The sequence below is a fragment of the Halichoeres trimaculatus genome, unplaced genomic scaffold (genome assembly GCF_033239565.1).
Source record: "Halichoeres trimaculatus isolate MK-OKI-2021-1 unplaced genomic scaffold, fHalTri1.1 fHalTri1_scaffold_18, whole genome shotgun sequence".
Lineage (NCBI taxonomy): Eukaryota > Metazoa > Chordata > Actinopteri > Labriformes > Labridae > Halichoeres > Halichoeres trimaculatus.
This window is the reverse complement of record NW_027437196.1, coordinates 17,075,001-17,096,751: the sequence shown is the minus strand read 5'-3', so window position 1 is coordinate 17,096,751 and position 21,751 is coordinate 17,075,001. Positions and strand designations below refer to the sequence as shown.

Below are 21,751 nucleotides of genomic sequence, written 5' to 3'. Positions count from 1 at the left end.
GTGGCCAACAGCAATAAGTCTTTCATTTGAATGCAAACATAATATCGTCTGATGATGATTGCTTTTTAGATTCTCCAAGCCAAAGTGCTTTGTTTATATAAATTGTAAGCCACAGAAAAATGTGCTATTTCAATTGTTTTGTCAAAATAAAAGGGTTAGTGTTAGGGAATAAAAAACTGAACTAGGATCAAACCATTTGTGTGTGTTCCTTGAGTTTAAACAGTTACCAACCAACAAAACTGAAACTGTAGATACTGTCCTCCTACTTCATCAGTTCTTTTTTTCAGTCATCAGAAAGAATAAAATATTTTTAGTAGAGTTTTATAACAGCCTCAGAGCCCCAACACACTTTAAAATCCCATTAATATTAATATTGTCAATGTATGAGGACAAGCATGCTGACATGAAAATCTTTGCTAATTAATGCTTTAATTAACATGATAGATTACCTAGTTTGCATAAGTGGTTTTGTTTAACTTATAATGATGACCATAATGAGACTTTACACTGCTCAGGTACCATACCAAAAGAGTTTCAAATATGCTCAGTTTCCTTTAGCGACAGCATGAAGATGCCCGGTGTGTCACCACCTCTCCCCATCAAATGTAATTGAAGTCAAAAAAACCCTGCAACATGGGCTGACTATGAATCCTCAAATATAGGCAGGGGCATTTATTTTCTACACCAGACCCTTATTAGAAGCAGGTTTTAAAGATGCTTGTGCTGACGTTGTCTAAGTATTTTATTTTATGTCATTTTATTGAGTAATTGAGCATTCATTTGAAGGATAATGTTTCTTTTCCATGCAAATGGAACTTAAGCTTAACCAACCTATATATATATATATACATATACATATATACATACACACACACACACACACACACACACACACACACACACACACACATATATATATATATATATGTGTGTGTGTGTGTGTGTGTGTGTGTGTGTGTGTGTGTATGTGTGTGTGTGTGTGTGTGTGTGTGTGTGTGTGTGTGTGTGTGTGTGTGTGTATTCGTTTTAAATTATATCGTTAAAGTTAATATTTTCAACCAGATAATCCATGTGTATTTAAGAATCCATACTATCTGGAACTAGAACTTGGACATCTTGCCAACAATATCATTGTTTTAGGATCCATTAAATGAAAAGCATATAAATCTCTTTAAAAAATGAATACCTTAGTACTTGGAATGTCACAGACTTGTGAAAGACACAGGGCTCTAATTTTGTTTCTTCGTTATGTTGTTCACAGTCAAACAGACAACAGACAAACTCTCCCAAAAACAGAACCTCCTTGGCGGAGGTAACTAAGTATGACCAATGTCCTATCTAGTAACATGACATGAGCGGCGTCGTAAACTTTTGTGAAGCCAGTCAGTAGATGGAGCTCTAAATGTTCTGCTTCACTTTTGAGAAGCTGTCATGACATCTACCTTTTATGTTGTGTTTCGTTTTTTGTTTTTTATAACTTTTTTTATTTGAAACCAATTTTTATAATGTTTGAATTTAATGTCGTTTTAATAACTTTGATTTATTTTTCTTGAATTAGTCTTTTTGCAGAAAATCCCTGACACATAAAAATCTAGTGATATGAATGCCACTTCACTTTTTTCTTCATCAATGAACCAAATTATTATCTGAAAATGAGTCAGTTCAATAATCATTACACAAAGTTTGGTTATCTTTTTCAGCTTCTGTTTATGAGTTAAAAAAAAATGTGCCAATGCTCTGTTCCCAAATCAGTGAGAAGGCTTTGCTTTGTATACCTCCATCATTGTTTGCTTAACGTGAACACTTACTCTATGCTGTTCTTCTGTTTCCTCTGCATTTTACTTCTTCCCAATTTCAGTGTTTATCCTCTTTTCTTCTTTCCTGGCCCTCATCCTCTGCCCTTTCTTCTCATCCATCTTATCCTCTTTAACCAGGTCGCCCCCTCTCATCTCCACCTCCTCTATCCTTTGAGCGTCTGCTTTTAGATGCAGCCTCCTGAACCAAAAGCCTATTTTACGGCTAGTAGTTTCTCACTCCTGACGCTGCGCTTAGTGAAATTAGCAAGTGACTGACACGAGACATCCACAAATTGAATTTCTCAAGAGGGGCGACAGATGGACACTCACACAAACACACACATGCACATGCACAGGGCCATGAAGTCATAAGCTTTTACTTCGAAGGATCAGGGAGCAAATGGAGGGAAAAACTAATGAAAGAAAAGTCATTCATTGGAGGTTCTGCCATTGCTGTGTTTCATTTATCATTTTTTCAACCTTCACTTCCTTGCCTCTTTTGAAACTCTACTGAGTTGAAAATCAGTGATAGCAGTTTTGTTAAAACTTAAGTATCATGTTCTTTCTTTTTGTGTGTTATTGCTTTAACTTCCTGAGACCCAAGATTTTGTCAGGTATATTATTTGTCTGGCATATCTTATTTCACCTTGCTGGTGGGATAAGTAAGATAAGTAAGACCTAATAAGAATAATAACTAAACTTGGTTTTTGTTGAGGGATTTTGTTTATTTTTGTTATGAGTTTGCTATTTGTTTATTATAAGTGTTATTGTACTTGAATATGCTGTGTTGTTTTGTTTTTTGTACTGAAATGGGTGTGATGTTGTGATATCACAAAAAAAAAAAAATGACATGGGCAGTGTCCCTAAACATGGCTGATGGGTCAGAGCTTTACAGATGAAGTATCATAGGTCTGAGAGGCAGAAATGTAACACCTACATATGTTTAGAGAAAGGTTAAACCTTTCTTTGCCATTAAAATAATGGACTTTGATTCAAAAATGGTCCGACCTAGTACACCTTAAGTATAGGATGGAGCCCTACATGATACTGGGTCTGACGTCTCTGATTGTCCTCAGGTTTGGCACGTTTGCTGGACAACCAAGCACAGTAATATCATTGTCATTGTCATTTAACCAGCTTTTGGTACTTTTGGCAGTGCAGGCAGGTGCCAAGTTCTGTGAGAGAATGAAATCGGCATCTCCATAAGCAGACGGACGTATGAAGTGCTCTAAAATTTTCTGGTACAGACTTTCAGAAAACACAATGGACCAACAGTAGCAGATGTCATGGCACCACAAAACCAACCCTGACTGTAAAATCTTCACATCCGATTTCAAACTATCTGGAATCTGTGCCTCTCAGCTCTTCCTCATGACTCTGCGTTGTTGGATCCCAAATCTTTCCATCCATTCCTTTTCTATACCGCTTATCCTATTCAGGGCCACGGGTTGCTGGGGCCTATCCCAACAGTCGAAGGGCAAGAGGCGGGGTACACCCTGGACTGGTCCCCAGTCAATTCCATTGGGTTGACACATAGAGACAGACAACCTTTCATGCACACACTCACACCCAGGGACAATTTAGAATGACCAATTAACCTGATGAGCATGTTTTTGGACTGTGGGAGGGAGCCGGAGAACCTGCGCAAGCACAGGGACAACGTGCAAGCTCCACACAGAAAGGCCCACAGGGGGAGGAGATCAAAGTGGAGGTTGCAGTGCTAACCATTTAACCATTGTGCCACCATGCAGCCCTGGTTCCCGAATGTAATGCAAAAATGACTTTCATCTGTAAAGACTTAAGACCACTGAGCAATAGTTCCGTTCTTTTCCTCCTCAGTCCAGAAAAAACACTTCTGCTACGATGTCTGGTTCAGGAGTGGCTTGACATGGGAAAAGCAACAATTGTAGCCAGTTTACTTGATTATGTCTGTGTGTGGTAGCTCTTCATGCTCTGACCTCACCCTCAGTCCACTCTTTGCAAAACTGAATGTGTTTTTCTTGACAATCTTCTCCAAGCTGTGGTTACCCCTGGTTCTATGCATCTTTTCTTCACTTCGTCCTTCTGTTCAGCTTTATAATAACCTGCTTGGATACAGCAGGTGCTTTCAGTTAATTAGCTGATTAGAGTGACACCATTACTTTATGATACTGACTTTTTGTATTTTTTCAATTTTATGAGCTACAGATGAACTGTGAGCTATAATCATCACAATTAAAAGAAGTGAGTGATTGAGATATTTCAACCTGACTTTATCTAATATATGAGTTTCTGGTCTTGAATTGTACTACTAAAATTGATCAACTTTCCACAGTTACTAATTTACTTTGATGTACCTGTACAGTATCTATATCCAGATGTAATGTCGTTGCCTACACACAGGGGCACATTACATGACATTAATTTTAGCACATAGCTTGCTTGCAGCTGTCTTCCCCCCACTGTAACCTTCTCTTCCTCTTAAGGCTTGTGATGAATTAGACATGAGATTCTGATGCCCACATTAATCAAAGAGCAGGCTATGCCGTCTATACATCTACGTTGTGCATTTATTTCTGAGTGCACGCAGTGTTGTTTATGTGCACGTCCACCGCAGAGGGTACATCTTGTCCTTGACTTGAGTGCAGTGATGTTTGAAAGGCATGCAGGTTGTGTTTGCTATATGACTCTGTAAGTGTGCCTTTGAATGGTCCTTTCATAAAATAAGGAAAATACCTCAAAGTTTGTGTGGTTTTTTAAGAAATTTATATTTCTGTGGTGGCAATGAGCTTCATTATTTGTTTGACATTTTGTGGAATTGCATCCTTTTATTTAGAGTTGGCTCATATCCAGTCCAGCTGCTTCCCAGGAAATGTGTTTGGATGTGGAAACAAGCATTGTATCCTGAGTTCCAGCAATGCCAGTCAGATGGTGTTCATGTAGCAGGGAGAGGGTGCTGGTCTTCCCGTGTGTATTGTGTGAGAAGCTCTTTTGGCTCCACAGGGGGGCTGTGATAGAGTGCCAACAAGGCTGCAGGGGATTATTGCTGCTCTTCCAGATCCTAGGGGGTTATGGGAGTTTTTGTTTATACTACAAATTAAAACCACACAGCATTATTGCATTCAGGAAGAAAGTGAAATGTGGTCAGACATCCTTAGCTTGGATTTGCTTGGGTTTAAGGCGTTGGTGTGTGTGATAGCTGGAGGATGAACAGATGTATGAGCACATCTCTGCTTTTGTTTGCCAAGTGACTGTCTTTGTTGGACTACACCTCATTAATCTTGGTCTGTATCTTCTGTTTGTCGCCGCAGCTGTATTACAGCAGCCCGGATGTTGCAATGATACATTTGTCTGGAGAGCATGGATAAAAATTGCCCTGCTGTGCAGGAGTGAACATGTTTTTTAGATTATGATGTTCTTGTTTTTCAAATACATGGGCCAGACGTGACCATCAGACAGGCCAGGGGGTCCAGCACTGCGTAGTTCCCAGGGCACCTCATCTATTTGCATTCTTTGTACAGGATGGAAATAAAGTAACGTTGGTTCAGCACGTCCATCAAGGGATTGTAGGTGTAAAGCTAGAAGCCCTCCACAATACAGGGAAAGTTGGTCATTGGTTAGCACTGCAGCCTTACAGCAAGAAAGTCACAGGTTTGATTCCTCTGTGTGGCGTTTGGGGATATTCAAAATGAGCTTTATATAAAAAGTCATTAAGTAGCGATTCACCTGTTCACATCACTGGTTGGTTTAGTATGGAGGATCACTCAAGGCCTCATTTATGGTTGTCAAACCATCAGCTGAAGGATTTCAATGTTTGCTGTGGTGATGGATGTCTAGCATCAACCTAAGGGAGTCTTGTTCCATAAAATCATCTCCCAAAGAAATCATCATCTGATCGTAAATGGTATTGATCAGTACATTACTAATGCAGATTTTCATTTTTATGCAGATGACACTGTCATGTACTGCTCGGCACCCAAACTAGACCAAGCTCTTACACAGTTGCAACTTGCTTTTAACGCTGTTCAGCTGAATTTTTATGATTTAAAACTTGTGTTGAATGCTTACAAGACAAGGGTCATGTTGTTCTCAAAAACCAAACCTGTGCCCTTAAGTCTGACCTCAATCTGTACTTCTCAGGGTCGTCTGATTGAGTTTGTTTCCAGTTACAGATACGCTGGTATTTTGATTGATGATTGATGAGCGCTTGACTTTCACATTTTGGAGCTGGACAAAAGACTAAATCTGAAGCTTGGTTTTTATTTCAGGATCAAGTCCTGCCTGTCTTTTGAATCTAAAAAGGAAACTCCTTGGTGCTACTTTTATATCAGTGTTGGACTATGGTGGTGATTTGTGGATGTCTCGTGTCAGTCACTTGCTTAGTCTCAGAGCTTATATGCTCTAAACATGTATGGTCATGTGGGATGGTCTTCTTTGTTCACTTATAGACTAAAGCCATGTTTCCACCATGCAGACCAGTTCGGTTCGTCTCGGTGAGGCGCGCACTCTGTGGCGTTTCCACTGACTTATCCCAGGACAGATACACAAATAACCGAGATGAGCGGTCCCACTTTTTGGGACCCTTTTGGATGGGTGCCAGACTGAACCAATCTGCTCTCAGAAGGTAGAGCAACACACTGCAGACCATTGATTGGTCAAAAGAATCATCACTTACCCCGACAGTGGCTGCATTTCTCCTGGCGGCACACAGACTTCTCTGAAACAAAGCTTGATTTCACTTTGTATCAAAGAGCTACATGCCAATCACAGAAGAGGAGGAAATGCTGCATGTCTTCCATCTGTGCTCTTTGTTTACTGTGTCGTGTTTTTCTTCTTCAGTGGATTTATTAGCCGGGTAAACTGCGTCGCGTCACGCCATTGTTTACCAGCTACGGCTTTCATCATTCGGCTTACACGACGCCTACCACAAGAGGGCACAGTTTTGCTGTGGAAACGCAAACGGAATCAGGCTTAACTGTACCAAACTGTACTGAACTGAACCGGACTGCTTGGTGGAACTGTGGCTGAGAACATTGGTACATCCTTGTTTACAATGTTATTCTTGGCCATCTACCCTTCTACCTCTGAACTAACATATTTAAGAAGAGTACAGGAACCTACAGTCTTTGTTCCCATGATCATTACAAAAAAAGATGAAACTCACTGAACTTGTCTCATTGGACACTTTTAAGAGGAGGTTGCAAGACTTGGATGCAGTCTCATCTGAATGCAAATGGTCTGATCAATTCGTATTTTCTGGCTGCTTCAGGTTAAAAAAAATGCTGCTTGAAATGTTGTGCATCTGTTATGGACTACCTTGTATTTTGTTGTATGATTGCTTTAACGTTCGTCTAAAACTTTGTTCACTGCTGCCGTCTTGGCCAGGAATCTTTTGAAGAAGAGATTTTTAATTCCAATGAGGTTTTATCTTCTGGTTAAATAAAGGTTAATTTGAAGCTAAATCATTTGGCTTTCAAACTAGAAGGGGCAATAGAGCCAGTTTTGTATTTGTAGGTAAACTGTAGCAGTGTTATGACATCACAGTTAAATTAAGCAGACACTTTTGTCCAAAGCAACATTCATCAGAAAGTAAGTACAACACCATCTGAATCTAGACAGGAGGGAACAACATGAATAAGTGCTACAGAGAACTTCAAGTCCAATCAGCACCAGGTAATGACAGAGAGGGCACTAAAGCAAAGCCCATGGAGTATAGAGGCTGATTTTTTATCCTCACCCTCATCATCACAGTCATCAATAGCCACAATGTATCATCATAACCTCATCATCATGAATATTACGAACATCAGAGCACCTTCAGCTTCATCATCATCAATACAGCCACAGGCACAAGACTTTTTTTTGTTGTTCCTGAGGATAACAGACATTGTTAGGATGTGTTTGTGAGTGAACCAAACCTGTTTCAGGAGAACTTCATATGCAGTCAAACACTTTTATTGTACGTCCTACATATGTGCTCAGAAGAAATGGTTGGCGTATGGGCTGAAAATAAGTGAGACCAACATTAAAGTGGGATATTTTGGGTAAACACCCCGGTGGTGGTTAAGATAGAATAAAATAACACCCAGCCCCCCGTTAGCTTCAGAGACTTCCACCCATCCATCGTTCTATGCATTCTTGGTTCATTCTGCCAAGCTGTCACGACGGCTGCGTTTCCTTTGCATTCATATGCTATCCACAGGACACAAACCGCTGCCAACCTGCTGTAGTCTGCTCCTTTCCCATCCTCCCTCTTCCTTTCCAGCTCTTTCTATCTCCACTCTCTCTGTCTGTCTCCCTCTTCTCTCTGGAAAGACAGCAGACAGGTGTGGCAGGAGAAGAAGCAGATGGCAGGGATGACAGGGGGAACTTTTGGGACAGGAAATGAGAACGCTGAAGATGTGAAAAAGAGGACGAAACCAGCTCAAAAATGCAGTTTCAACCATTTTACTTTTCTTTTGCTTTACTTGCTGGTGTGTTCCCCAGCCACATAAACACACACGCACACACACACACACACTCACGTAATGCATTTGCCCTCTATAATAAGCCTTTTTGATGCATTGGCCTTGAAGCAAATAGGCACGCCTGAAAGTGTGACAGCTTATAACATCTCAATGATGGAGATGTCATTGAGCGGCAGTGTTTTATGAGTGACGTGCGTGCTTGTGGCTAAGATTAAATTCCAGGCGCTCATCTCCTACAGCTGACCGTGCATGTATTCAGTAACAACACCTGCAGATGTGTACTGTTACTGTACACAGGTGCATGCTCACAGATTTGTAGATTTAGAATACACACAAACCTATCAAAGACTTTTACCTCCTCACACACTTATACACACACAGTTTTGTCCTAGCCTTGTCCCCATTTCAGTCAAGGCCCGGTGCTACCTCTGGACGGGCCATTGACTCTTGTATCCCATAAAGGTACAGTGTATAGTAAAGCCTATATGTCCTCTAGTCTATTGTGGCCTTAGCACTGGTATTAAGGCTAATGGGCCTTGTGGATAAGCTTTAAAACAAAAGGGCTGATGAAGGTTCATGGCTTTAAAAAGGGACAATAACCGAGCAGCGGCCAGGTCCGTTGTTCCTCATCAAGGCTGATGGCGTTGTTAAGTCTGATGTCTGCTTCTACAGAAGGTCGTCTTTTCATGATGTCGTTTAACACACGATTTTTACTGAATCCATCGTTTTTATTTATGACACAAGCTTTTGGAATCTTCTCCCACCCCAACTTGCGTTCAGTGTGTAGGTCATTTGTCACCATCTCTGCATGTTTTACAACCCTGCATTTTTGGCCAATCTTTATAACATAATCACCAGTTAGATAATAACACAATTGTCATCACCTGTCACAATTTTTGATATTAAATTTCTGTCATGTATGTGTATGGGGCTGTGAATTGTTCAAAATGGCATTGCATTAGCGTTGTCCTGCTCCATGAACATTTGCATTTAACACGACATCTTACTTAAGGTATGAATTAGAAAAAGCACTATATTCACCATGTTCACATTTTTCTCTTATTGGGGCATGGGTACAGTGGTTTAAACGCATATCCACCTTGTGATTTCTGTTGTTGGTGCCTTAAGCCAAATATTTAGCTGACACATTGAAGATAATACCGTGTTATTTTTTTTAAAGTTTCAGAGCTGTGGTTCCTTTAGTTTCATCTCTGGGCAGCAAAAATTAGACAGAAAATTAAAAAATAAAAATAAAAAACTTGATTCACACACTGTGCTTTCTGTACTTATCTGTTTGACCATGCCAGCATGCAGTCTGGATAATGCCTAATTTTTTACAGCTAGAATACAAAGAGGATATCAACTCTGCTTTAAGAAATTACATTGATTGTTAGCAAAAAGCTAATGGTAGAGATTGTGCTTTTGAAACTTGATCTGTTGTGAGATGTTCTGCTTTGTGGCACTTCAGATCTGCTGTAAAATATAAAGTAGTATTCAGTGATTCATAAGGTTTGAGATACTCCCATAACTGGGGGCTAGGGATTACTGCAGAGCAGGCAGAAGCCAGGTGAAGCTAAAACATAAACATTAGGATGAACTTGCTCATTTTAACCTGTGTGAACTGAGTTTACACAACCGAGGCTTGTATGCACTCATGTTTCAATTTAGGTTTGTTTATTACATTGCATATTTTATTGCACACAACTGAACAACAATATTGTTTATCAGATTGTTTTATTGTATTCTGGTGGTCTAAAAACTCACCAAGTGTCTGCTGGGAAATGGACAGTTACAGAATTTTTGAAGTAACATCATGTGAGCTTCAATTAACAATCAGTCAGCAGTGTCTTAATGGAAACTGTTTAACTTTACACCCCTCATGGTGAATACAGAACCAATACAGACCATGATAGGTTTTTAATGACATACTTATTTGTATCAGATGTAACTTTTCATATTCCTGTGTTGCTCTCCTCTCTTTGTTTCAGGGTATTTCCTCCAAACGCCCTTCCCCCCTTCCCAGCGTTCCTTCCAGGGCTGCATGCAAGCGATCCTGGTGGATGACCAACTAGCTGATTTGCATGCTGTAGAGAAAGGCACCATGGGAGCTTTTGAAAACGTCAGCCTTGACATGTGTGCAATTATAGACAGGTAAGAGTTATCACTCCTGCTTGCATGCAAATCCACACAATCATTCAATAAATAATGCACATTCAGTCAAAGCACTGAAACAATGTGTCAGAGGCGTCATAAATCAAACAGTTTTAAATTAGAGGTTGTAGAGATTGAGTCATAAGCAGAGCCTTTGTAACCTAGAGATGTATGACTGAAGTGTGCAGCTGCACAAGAATGTGTGTGGCTGTTTTTTTCCATGCACTTGTCATCCTGATAAATGGTTGTAATTGATGGGATGGCTCTACAGTGTAAAGAGGATTTCATGAACGATACTTCTTTTTTTTTTCATTTAAACTCAAACAAGCAAGGGTCCATCCTCGGAAAATACAGTTTGATCTTAATCAACCTTAAAAAATGAGACGTAATTTTCTCCGTTTCACTGCCCAGTATAACAGCAGATTCTGTACAGCACACCCCAGTGCTGGCTCACTGGAAGCATTCATTACAACTTGTTGACATTCCAATTTATTTCCTTGTCATAGAGCCGACAAACACAATCGGACAGATTTGCCACGAGTGGATGCGTCCATGTTTTAAGCTCCATTTGAATGCTTCCCATTGAATCCGCTGCGGGTGTGCAGAACATTTACACTGACAATTGTTTAACCTTGAGAGTGAGCCGTGTCCTTTGTTGACTAAGAGTTAAGTGGGTTTCAGTCATGCACTGGACACAAAGAAGATCACAGCAACGATAAGGAATCGCATGGATTGAACCATTAGGCGGAACAAGTCTGGAAAGCTACAATTAGGAGTTGACCTTGTGCTGATTGGAAGAGCATTTTCCCCAACCTTAGACATTTGTTTTCAGGTCAGGTCTGTCGATAACATTTACCTTTATCAATATCCTGGCCCTGAGAAGTCGACACCAACTGCCACTGCCTCTACTTAATTTAGATCCATTTTGTCCTTACTGCAGCAGGGGTCTAGCTGCCGGGACACTTAAGTTTGATTACATATTAATAATATGTCTACATTAATGCAGAGTTAAAGGATTAAAATTGCTGTTTATTCTCACTGAAGCTGAAGGACTTACTGTAGTCCCTGTGCCACAGCATTAATTCCTTCGGTTCAATAATGGTTTAATACTACTGAAGTTGTTTGCTTTGTGGTGTCTTTTTCTTTTTTGTGTTGGTTGGATAAAACAACAAAAAAGTCACCTAAAAGGCAAAAAGTAGACCAAGAGGAAACCACTACAAGAAGTAACAAAACAGTCAGATGGTAGATTTTTTTTAATTATTATTTATTGATAGAGAACATTCTGTATACGATAGATAATTACATTTTTCAAGTATGAGTCATACCAGAAAGTGCTCAAAAGTACAAAATAAAATCAAATGAGGTAATCCTTTTGGAATTGAATTACGTGTTTTTGTACATTAAAGAAACAAAGGTTCAAAATTGGTAAAAAAAAAAAAAAAAATAATAATAATAATAAAATAAAAGTTGAATTCTTAACTTTTATGTATCGTTTAAAGTCAAATTTTTTCGATTTTTTTTTTGTTTTTGTTTTTGTTTTTTGATAGATGTACCAAAAACAAAGTAAATTAAGAAGACTTTAAAGCTCCATTGAGAAACTTTCAAATTGTGTTGCCTCAAGCGCCTCCTGTGGACAGAGCAGGATGGTTCATTAGAGTCCCATAAAACGAAAAAAGCGGAATTATGAGCAGATTTAAAAGCAAGGCTCTAAAATTTGTGAAAAATCAGGGAGTCAACAATGAAAAATTCTTATTAAAGAAAAAAAAAGATGAATAAAAATTAAGCAGGTTTTTTTTTCTTTAGCTTTCCCATTCCTTAGACAAGAGGGTCCATGAAACTGACTAAGGCGACATAAAGAAAATCAGGCTGTTAAAAAAAAAAGAAAAGAAAACAATCCAACCACTGATTGGCTTTGTAATATTCTCAATGAGATTGTCACAAAAAAAGTTTGTCAAAACTTTTAACAACCCAGACACACATCAAAATGATAAAACAACACACTTATTGAACACGTACATTTGTTTTGTTTTCAGTTCGATTGGACCCGACCAAAATGTCAGCGATCACCTTCAGACATTTCTTATCCATGATATTTTACCAGATTTTGCATATGATCTGTATCTCAATGCATTCCTGTGACAGGCTAAGTTAGTTAAGGGGTAAAGTGAGAACTTTGTCACCTATTCGCAACAAGTGTGCTGTGGGCACAGATTCTCACAGCCTCAGGCACTTTTCAGGTTGTCATTAATGATGTTTTCCCCGGTGCATGTCAGATACAGAGCCTTAATCAGCTACTGGGTGACAGCAGCTTAATAATTTTGTCATCATTAAACCTCAGCCTTGATTTATTCTGACTTGTTGATGTGTTTGAGTTCATATTAGCAGAGTGTGTCACAGTTCAATCATCAAAATTGGCAATAAGGTTGAGAACCAAGTGACCTGAATGTCTATTAAGCACGTCCAGTTAGGCTTGTTAGGGTTAGGGTTCCCCAACCATGAAGCGTGTAAAAGTGCTGTACATATCTCTTTATTACTAACACAGAAGAGCTATGTGTGCTGCTATTATTATTTTTTAATTTGGCCATTTTTAGTCAGTCTCATCGACATCAGTGATTTCTTTTCTCAAGGAAAACCTGACCAAATATGGCAGCAACACAAAGATTAACAAGAACGCAACTAGAAGCATATATAATTAAAAACACAATTTAAAGCCCAAATAATGAAATACTCCTATATGACTACAATTAATCAACATCTTTACGATGGTATCAATTCAAACCTTTAATATGAGATGACTGGAGGGATGATCCCTGATATCTAAGCACATGTATGAATTTCAGAGTGAGTCATAAGCAGGTAAAAACTCTTTAGAGGAGCTCTAAGTTTCTGGACTTGTTAGCATACAGTTGCTTATTTTATGCAGCCAGCAGCTACACGGCATAATCAGCATTTCCTGAGAGGAAAGTTTCATATTTAACTGTTCAATATTCAACTTTGCTCACCTGCCAGGCGCTGATTCTGTTTGCCTGCTGCTGCCGGTAGCAAGTGAAGTTGGTAGAAGTTTTGTGAAGTTTTGTGTTTGCTCTCTGAGAAAGGCTGCTGCTCTGTGGCCGATAATGATGAACTTAAAGCATTACTTAAGAAAACATTTAATAACTAGTTATTTTTTTCTTCTCAATTTTGATTAACTTCTTCACTGAAATGATTTTCATGCTGTTGTTTAATCTATGGAAGTGTTGCCCCCTTCTGTTATCATTTGTTTTGCATTTGCATTGCTGATGTGAGGTAATGTACTATGAAATTTACAATATTGCAAATTGTGCTGCAGTAGCGCCGCTGTTCATGGCTCACAACCAACTCATGCTGGAGAGGAGAAGGGGATGGACTTTTTGGAACAAACTCTTGTGAAACTGCCCAGATGTCCCCATCAAACTGCTGTACTCTCTTCTTGCAGTATTTCCAATCTCTGTTACTGCAAATGATGTGCATCATCCCTGCAGTACTTGAGGTAGGCCATGTCCTGCCATGGAAGATAAATGGGGCCAGTGTTACCATCTAACTAATCCGAATGTCTTTGAAGGCAGTTCAATAGCCCTGTCTGACCTCCTTTTGATCAATGCCGCTCCACTGTTGGACTCTGTTTAGGCTGAGATGGAGAGAGAACACTCAGACATCCACACCCATGCATGCTAACACAAACAGGGCAAGGCTGTGTGGGTGCAAACTGCCTTATTCCACAGGGTCAATGTCATCCAACACGTTAAAGGATATAAAGGCATACAAGGAATCTAAAAGTAACTTCTTATTTTCTGATTCTCAGTGTTCATGCTTTAGTTTATCGTCATCTATTGTTGAAGCACAAAGCCTTTGGCTCATCTGTATAGCCTGCTGAAGCTCTAAAACACTGTGATATTCTTGGACTGCAGGCATTGTATCACTGTTTTCATTGCAGTGTGTACAGTACCATGTTGAAATACTCAAGGTTTATACCTGTTTGTACAGGAGTGAATGTGATAACTCCTTCAGGCATCTTTGAGTGGTTCAGAATACATGATCCATGAAGGTGTGAATGTGGCTTTGTTTGGGCAGAGGATTGAAAAGTACATGTATGTCTGAGAGAAGTGTTCGAGGCTTCCACTTCTGGCAGGTTACTGTGAATGGTTTCCTTTACATTTGGCTGGGAACATGGCTGTCTTCCTCTTTTAGGTGTAAATGGACAGCTGGGTCTTGACATGTGGAGCTGGCTCACCTATGGTTTGCTTTACCAGCATTCTGTGTTCCACTGGGCTGTGTAACCCATATTCCTGTTGGAGGTTGCTGGGTGTTTTGTGTTTTGGGCAAGCAAGCTTCTTTTTCAGCAGTTTGCTTGGTTTGAAATGTCCTGGAGTATTGTATTTGTTAAAACTCTCCTGTGTTTCTCAGATACTCCTGACATTTAAGAGATGAGGCTGTGGTGTTTACTGTTCTTTTCTCTTTTTGGAATTGTTTTTCATGAAGTCTTCTCTGTCAGACTATTTACAAGGAAAATATTTGTGTTGCTTGACGCTTGCAAGTTTGATTGTAGATTTCTATGTGTACTAAAATAAGAAACAATATTCTCTTACTGAGATACAAAAGATAAAACAGCTGTGATTTCCTAACTCCCGAAGAGCCTACCATTTATTTGTTTCCTTGGGGTCTAAGCTTGACAGTTAACTGTGATTCAAAGCCTCCACTCAGGCAATGGGAAAATTAATCTCAAGATTTATATCGAAACATGGTCAGGCTGGACTCTGAAGTCCACAGGAAACGTGTGCTCAGTCATCCAGCACTATGCTTTTGACCATACATGCCCTGCTACACTGACGGCATGTTTGACACATGGTAAAACTAAAAATAGCATGGAGAGGCTGAACTCAGATCAAAGAAATATACTTACATCAGGTAATAGGGCCTTTCTGTGTAAGGATATTATTCCATGAATTTTTTCCCTCTAATTTAAGTAAATAAGCCTATAGTTTAGGTTTTCTGCAGAGTTAAATGTGTTTATGAACTGGGTTAATTTTACAGTGCAGTTACCACTAAACAAAAGCCTCGTTTTTAACCAAGCTGTAGTTCGGTTCGTCTCGGTACAGCACGCATTTTGTTTCCACTGACAAATCCCGAGACAAATCCCCAAATAACCCAAACGAGCTGTCCCACTTTTTGGAACCCTTCTGTTTGCGTGCCAGATTAGACCAATCCAATCCCAGAAGGTGGAGCCACAACACTGCAGACAGTTGATTGGTTGAAAGAATCATCACTTACTGTGCGACAGCTGGTGTATTTCTCCTGACGGCACACAGCTTTCTCTGAAACAAAGCTTTGTAACAAAGAGCTGCATGCCAATCACAAAGAAGACGAGTTGCTGGATGTCTTCCATCGTTGCTCTTTGTTTACTGTGTCATGTTTTTCGTCTTAGTTGGATTTATTTGTGGGGTACACCATGTCACACTGCTGTGGCATCACACTATTATGTAACTGATGCAGCTATCAGCACCATAAAGGGGCACGGTTTGGCTGTGGAAATGCAAACAGGATCAGACTTAACCGATGCAACCCAAACTGTACTGATCTAAACTGGACTGCTTGGTGGAAACAGGGCTAAAGCTAGCAGCTAGAAACAGCTGTTTTGGAGTGCAAACTGTAAATTTGGTATTTTTTTCACGTATGATCTGTTATAAGGTTAGTAGTCCGTATATGGTGTTTGATTTCAAAACAGAGAAGAAGGTGCTGAAGAGAGACTTTAAAAGAGAGCAGAAACCTCCCTGTAAAAAACACATGCATTGATTAAAACAGGGGTCTGCAACCTGCGGCTCTGGAGCCTCATGCAGCTCTTTGACTCCTTTGCAGTGGCTTCTTGAAGCTTTAAAAAATACAGTATTGAAATAAAGACTTTTTTTATTTGATAGATTTTCTTACAGAGACTATTTATGATAAATAACAGACACCAAATAACATGAGGTGAAACAGCTACTTTGCTACTGAAGGCCACAGACCCCTGGACTAGAACAAGCAACAATCAGCTGTAAATAGCATTAAATCACTTAAAGTGATTGGAAGACTAGAGAATAGTTGTTTAAGTGCTGTGCATTTATCATTTCTTCTGTGTGAATGTGTAAGAGGAAAATTTGACTGTACCTCTGTAGAGTAAAAAAAATAATACATCCATTTGTAGTCTACATTGTTCTCAACTTTTGTTTTTGTAGCTGTAAGTTTAGGTTAAAATTTCAACTATTTCCACTTTCACTCGATTCGTTCTTATCATATAAACAAGCCTACATTGAACGTCACCTTCCCAGTTCCTGGAGGTATGAGTAAAGTGATAGTTTAGTTTCCCTTGAGACATGAAACATCCCTGTGCTGTCTAACTGCCCGACTCCCTGCATGTCTGCTGAAGAGCTCAGCGTTTAAAAGGACCCCTGCAGCTCTTCTGAGTCACTGTTTGTTTTTCCTCCAGCTGGTTTTCCTCTTAACATCACTTTGATTCATTCAAATAAGCACACTCTGATGTTTTAATCACATCACTCGTGCACGAGTGCATGTGTGTGAGTTTGTGCGCTAGCTAGCTTTAAAACTACAGCATCCAGGGATCCATCCCCACCAGGCCTGCAGGCAGATCAGACCGCAGACCTTTGATGTGTTCAGAATTTGAGCTGCTGCTAACGTTTCCACAAAAAAGCAGTGATGTCTTCATTTCTGTACCCATACAGATGCGGAGGGTTGTTTTCTTTTGCTGTTTTTCTAAATTCAGGTCAGTTTTTGAAAATCAATGCTCAACAACTTGAAAAATAAAGTTTCTTAATTCCTTCTTTAAAACCTCAACATTGCATCTTGCTTTTGGAATGAACACAACTTTTATCACCTTCTGTTCTTAACGTTCACCTCAACCATGCTTCATCAGTTCTGTTCACTGATTTGTCTTGGAGCTGTTGCAGGATGTATTAGTCGAAGATTAAAAAAGTGTTTTCTTCGCTCATAATTGCCTCCTGTTAACCAAGGTGACCGCTAATTCCATCTTTGCATCATTCACGTGTTCAATCAAATGCTCTAATGATCAGTGAAAACACCTGTACTGTGCTGTCAGTTGGAAGCATTCAAATTTAGCAATTACAGTTTCATCTTAATGATGCCATGTGTCACAGTTTTTGATACGCTTCTCTTCTTCTTATCCACATTTTTCCATTTAGCATTTGAAATCAATAGGTCCTGCTGCTTAAAGCTCACATCTTGGATGTAAAAATGTTTTAATTTGAACAAATGCACAAACAATCTGAGATAAGGACGTGCGTGTTTTTTTTAATTGAAAAAAAAACTGTTAACGTTGGCTTCTACGCAAATTGATAAAATCTACTAAAATTGGTTCACAAAAGCATTGAGTAATTTAATTTAATGTAAGTACTTAAGTGTTTCAATACTAGAAATTTCAAGTATTTTGGAATAATGTATCAGTAATGTAGTTATACTCAGATTTTGAGGTCAATTTTCTCCCTCATTCTAAAAGAAAACGACAAACAAAGCATCAAACTATGAGGAAATGAGTGCACTTTTTTACTCTAGTCTCTGTCATTTTGAAAAAAAACTTCTTCTGAATAAAGGGAATTAAAGAAATAAAATGTACAATTTTAATCATAAAAATGATTGGGGTATAATCCATTTTCAAAACAATTGTTAGTTGCAGCCCTAGCAAGTTGTAACATGTACGATAGCATATGAGTTTGTTGTCTGGGGCGTCGTTCTGGGGCTATTTAGCTCGTTGTGGTCCGCAAGAGTTTTCTGGGGGAATAAGTGGTCCTTGGTCTGGAAAAATTTGAGAAACACTGATGTAGCTCAAGTGCCAAGCCCAAAATATAACTATTAAATATGTAATAAAAACAAAATTGTAATAACTGATCCAAATTGTAACAATCATGAGCCCAAAACCTAAGAACTTTTTGCCCAAAATGTAACATATAACATTTTGAGTAGGTTATAACATTTCAGGGTTTTATCATTTTTTTTGTCATTAAATTTCAGGCTTAGCCCATTTGTTGTGTTATCAATCAGTTATTATATTTCATAGTATTATTTTATTTAAGGCAGTGGTTATCTAATGGGGGTACACAAAGTCACCCCAGGGGGTAAGCAAGAATTGAAAATGTATAACCTTGCGTAATTCTTTTAACACTGTTTATTCCGTCAATGTTTGATTCAAGTATAAGTTTAAGTTCATAAACTAAATACATCCAGTTAGTTATTCAATTCTGTTTTAATACCCCTCCAAAAGTAAGAGTCTCCCTTACACCAGGATAACAACTCAAATAACAGCATTGTGGTTGAGGCGTAGCAGCAATGTTGCTGAAAACACGGAGGGACATGCACTTAAGAATGCAAAAACACAACCGGCATAATTCTGTCAGTATTAAGGAAAATATGCTTAATGGTATTTACGTCCACAAGTTGCAATCCACCCAATGTTGTGACTTTGTGGGGAAAATTTGGCCAACAGAAGCATGAAGCCAGCACATCTTCAGCGACATTTTATCGGTATCAAAATTAAGGGCTGAACTCAAACCAAAGTTATTAACTTATCAATTTTTTATTGCAAAAAAGACACACACTTATTTTTTTCTGCTAAGCTTTTATTTAAAATTAAGTAAGTATTTTGGTTTGAGTACAGTGCTTAATTTTGACAAAAAGAGGGCAGTATATATTGACAACTTTTTCTATGAAAATCTTTCCTTTTTAACAAGTCTTTAATTATTTTTATTCCATAGTTGGTGTAGTTTCAATGTGTTGTGCCTATCCAGTCATAATTTTCTGATTTAACAACCATGTTAGTGTTGATAGAAAATATTTCATAAAACCGACACTGACAGTACAGTGCTGTGTTTAATGCATTTTTTTTCCAAACAAAACTTTTGGTGCTTGTTAGGGGGTACTTGGCAGAAAAGAAAAAAAATCATTTCACAGGAGGTGCAGCACTGAAAAATGTGTTTGAAAAGCACTAATTTAGGTTGTTTTTACATTTTTACAAATAGGCTTTGATGGTTACTGCATCAGTAACATGCTGGGGAATAGAGCTGTGTGATGACAGTGGGCTGTTTCTGTAAAACGTGTTTCTTAACTTCATACACACAAAGAAAATGACACATTCCTTCCCTCTCTGGTATAATTTTGAGCTTTATATAACTCACTGCCTCTCTTTCCATCTCTCTCTTCAGATGTATGCCTATTCACTGTGAACATGGAGGCAGGTGTAAACAGACATGGGACAGTTTCAGCTGTACCTGTGACGGAACAGGATACACCGGAGCCACCTGTCACACTTGTAAGTATACCACTGTGTGTGTGTATGCATTAGTTGTTATTTGTTTTTTCTTTTACTTGAACGCTAAATTCTGTTCCTTGTGTGTCTGTTTGATTTGGCTTTCCTCTCTTTGCCTTTGAGTGATTAAGCCGTTTCCTCCCTCCAAAGCCTCAGCGGAGACACAGATGAACTTCTGAAGTGTTCAGCAGCCGGGGCTTTTCTCACTGCATTGTGTGTTTTGTTCGGGTGTGAGTAGAGGCAACCCGACAAAAAAAGAACCCCAACACAAAGCACGGCTGAAGAAAAGCTGAAGGTTTTTTTATGAAAAGCTTAAAAATTGGAGAATGCCATCCCTCCTCCCACATGCTACAAATATTGTTCTTTTTAAAGAGAGGATGAGAGAGAAATGTTTTAGCAGTGTTGTGCTACTTCATCATAAAATAACACAACAAATACAACAAGGGGGGAATAATTAGATAAACAAAGTCACTTGAAAAGACATTGTTCTGGATTTTCAGGAAACTAAGGATTGCAAAACTGAGGAGTTAAATCGAAAACAACAAATAGAGCATTAATAATCAACACAAACACTCAAAATGTGCGAAAGCAGATGGCTTTGTGTCACTTCTCTGTCTTTGTATGCTCGGTAATTGTAAGAGACTCATTCATGTGTATAACAGAGCATATCAAAGCAAAGCATTGTGTCCCTGAATGTCTTGGGTTACATACGAGAACAACCAGGAAAATGTAGATATACTTGACATGATGTAAGATGACATTAGGAGACTGTCATGCTGTATCGTATCTAATCATACCGTGTCCTTGAATTGACTCATACTCTGTCACAGTGTGTTGTAACGTATTGTGTTGAAGTGAAACTTATCTTATTGTGTTTGTTGTGCTAATATTAATGTGTCCTTTTATAGATTTAGCATTTAATAATTCAATCACATTACCTTGATCACATTTTCTTGAATGCCTCTCTGTCAGCCTTGGTCTGGATTCTCTCAGCTGCATTTAACCACTGCAGAGAAAATCCCTTTAAAAAGTGTTATTACCTCCATTCCATCAAAGCTCATGACCAGTGGCTTTGAATCAGAAGTAGTGCCTTAACAACTCTGTTTATTTCTGAGAAGATCAGTGGGAGATAGTTCACTGGGGTCACTTCCTCACAACAGCAGTTCCACTGAAAAGAGCACGTCCCAGCAGCAAGCAACTGCATCACTAAACTCCGGGATGAGAAGAAGGATATCAAAGAGAAACAGACCAATAATCAAGAAGTCAGGAAAGAGCTTAGACTAAAAAAGAGGAAAAAGGTGGACTGTTTTCTTTCCCTTTATCTTTGTGTTAAGCTTATGAGCAGTCCTCATCAAGAAACTTTCACTCCAAGTCGCATTACTCTTTGAAGAGTAACTCTTCCTCCCCTCCCCACTCTGTCCGCCTGTGTGTACATCAACACAAACACAACATCAATATGTTGTCAGATAGATTGCTAGAGTGTGTGGGACAAGACACCGCTTCTTGACAGGCGCTGAATGGAGACTGGCAACCACATGAAATTGCCTTCTGGTAGGAGGGTAAAGAAAACAACTTTTGACACTGACGGGCTATTTTAGATCCATCTTGGAGAGATACAATTTAATTAATCTTTGGTCCATGACGTAAGAAAAAAATTACCCTGAAGTGTGGATGGAGAATGTGGGCTAGGGAACACATGGAGAAAAATTGACACATGCTGTCTCAGGGTAGCTCTTCATCTGTGATGGTGTAATGACAGGACTTGTTTTGTGTGATCCAACTCTTCTGATGGTATCCAAATTAGTTTTGAGTAACTTTGATTTTTTCCTCATAGGATACAACCAAATAGTGGCTGCCATGTGAAGCTGTCAAGTCTTCAAAGTGTAACATTTCCCTTATTTTGAATGACATCTCAACATTTTTATGCTGTCAGGACAACTTCTGGAGTATTTTAACCAAAAGATCTGTAGAATCTTAAAGTACTAATTGTATTTCTATTTTATTACTATTGCATTACTATTTTATAAAAGTAA

The 21,751-nt window shown here is 38.9% G+C and overlaps 1 protein-coding gene across 1 annotated transcript in view; it reads left to right on the top strand.

Moving 5' to 3' along the window:
- The window catches only part of cntnap2a (contactin associated protein 2a), a 533,013-nt gene that overhangs the window by 342,399 nt on the left and 168,863 nt on the right, over positions 1–21,751 (top strand). The window contains exons 11-12 of the mRNA XM_074693022.1: positions 10,231–10,393; positions 19,615–19,721. Coding sequence (XP_074549123.1) covers positions 10,231–10,393; positions 19,615–19,721 — 270 coding nt within the window. The remainder of the gene's footprint in view (positions 1–10,230; positions 10,394–19,614; positions 19,722–21,751) is intronic.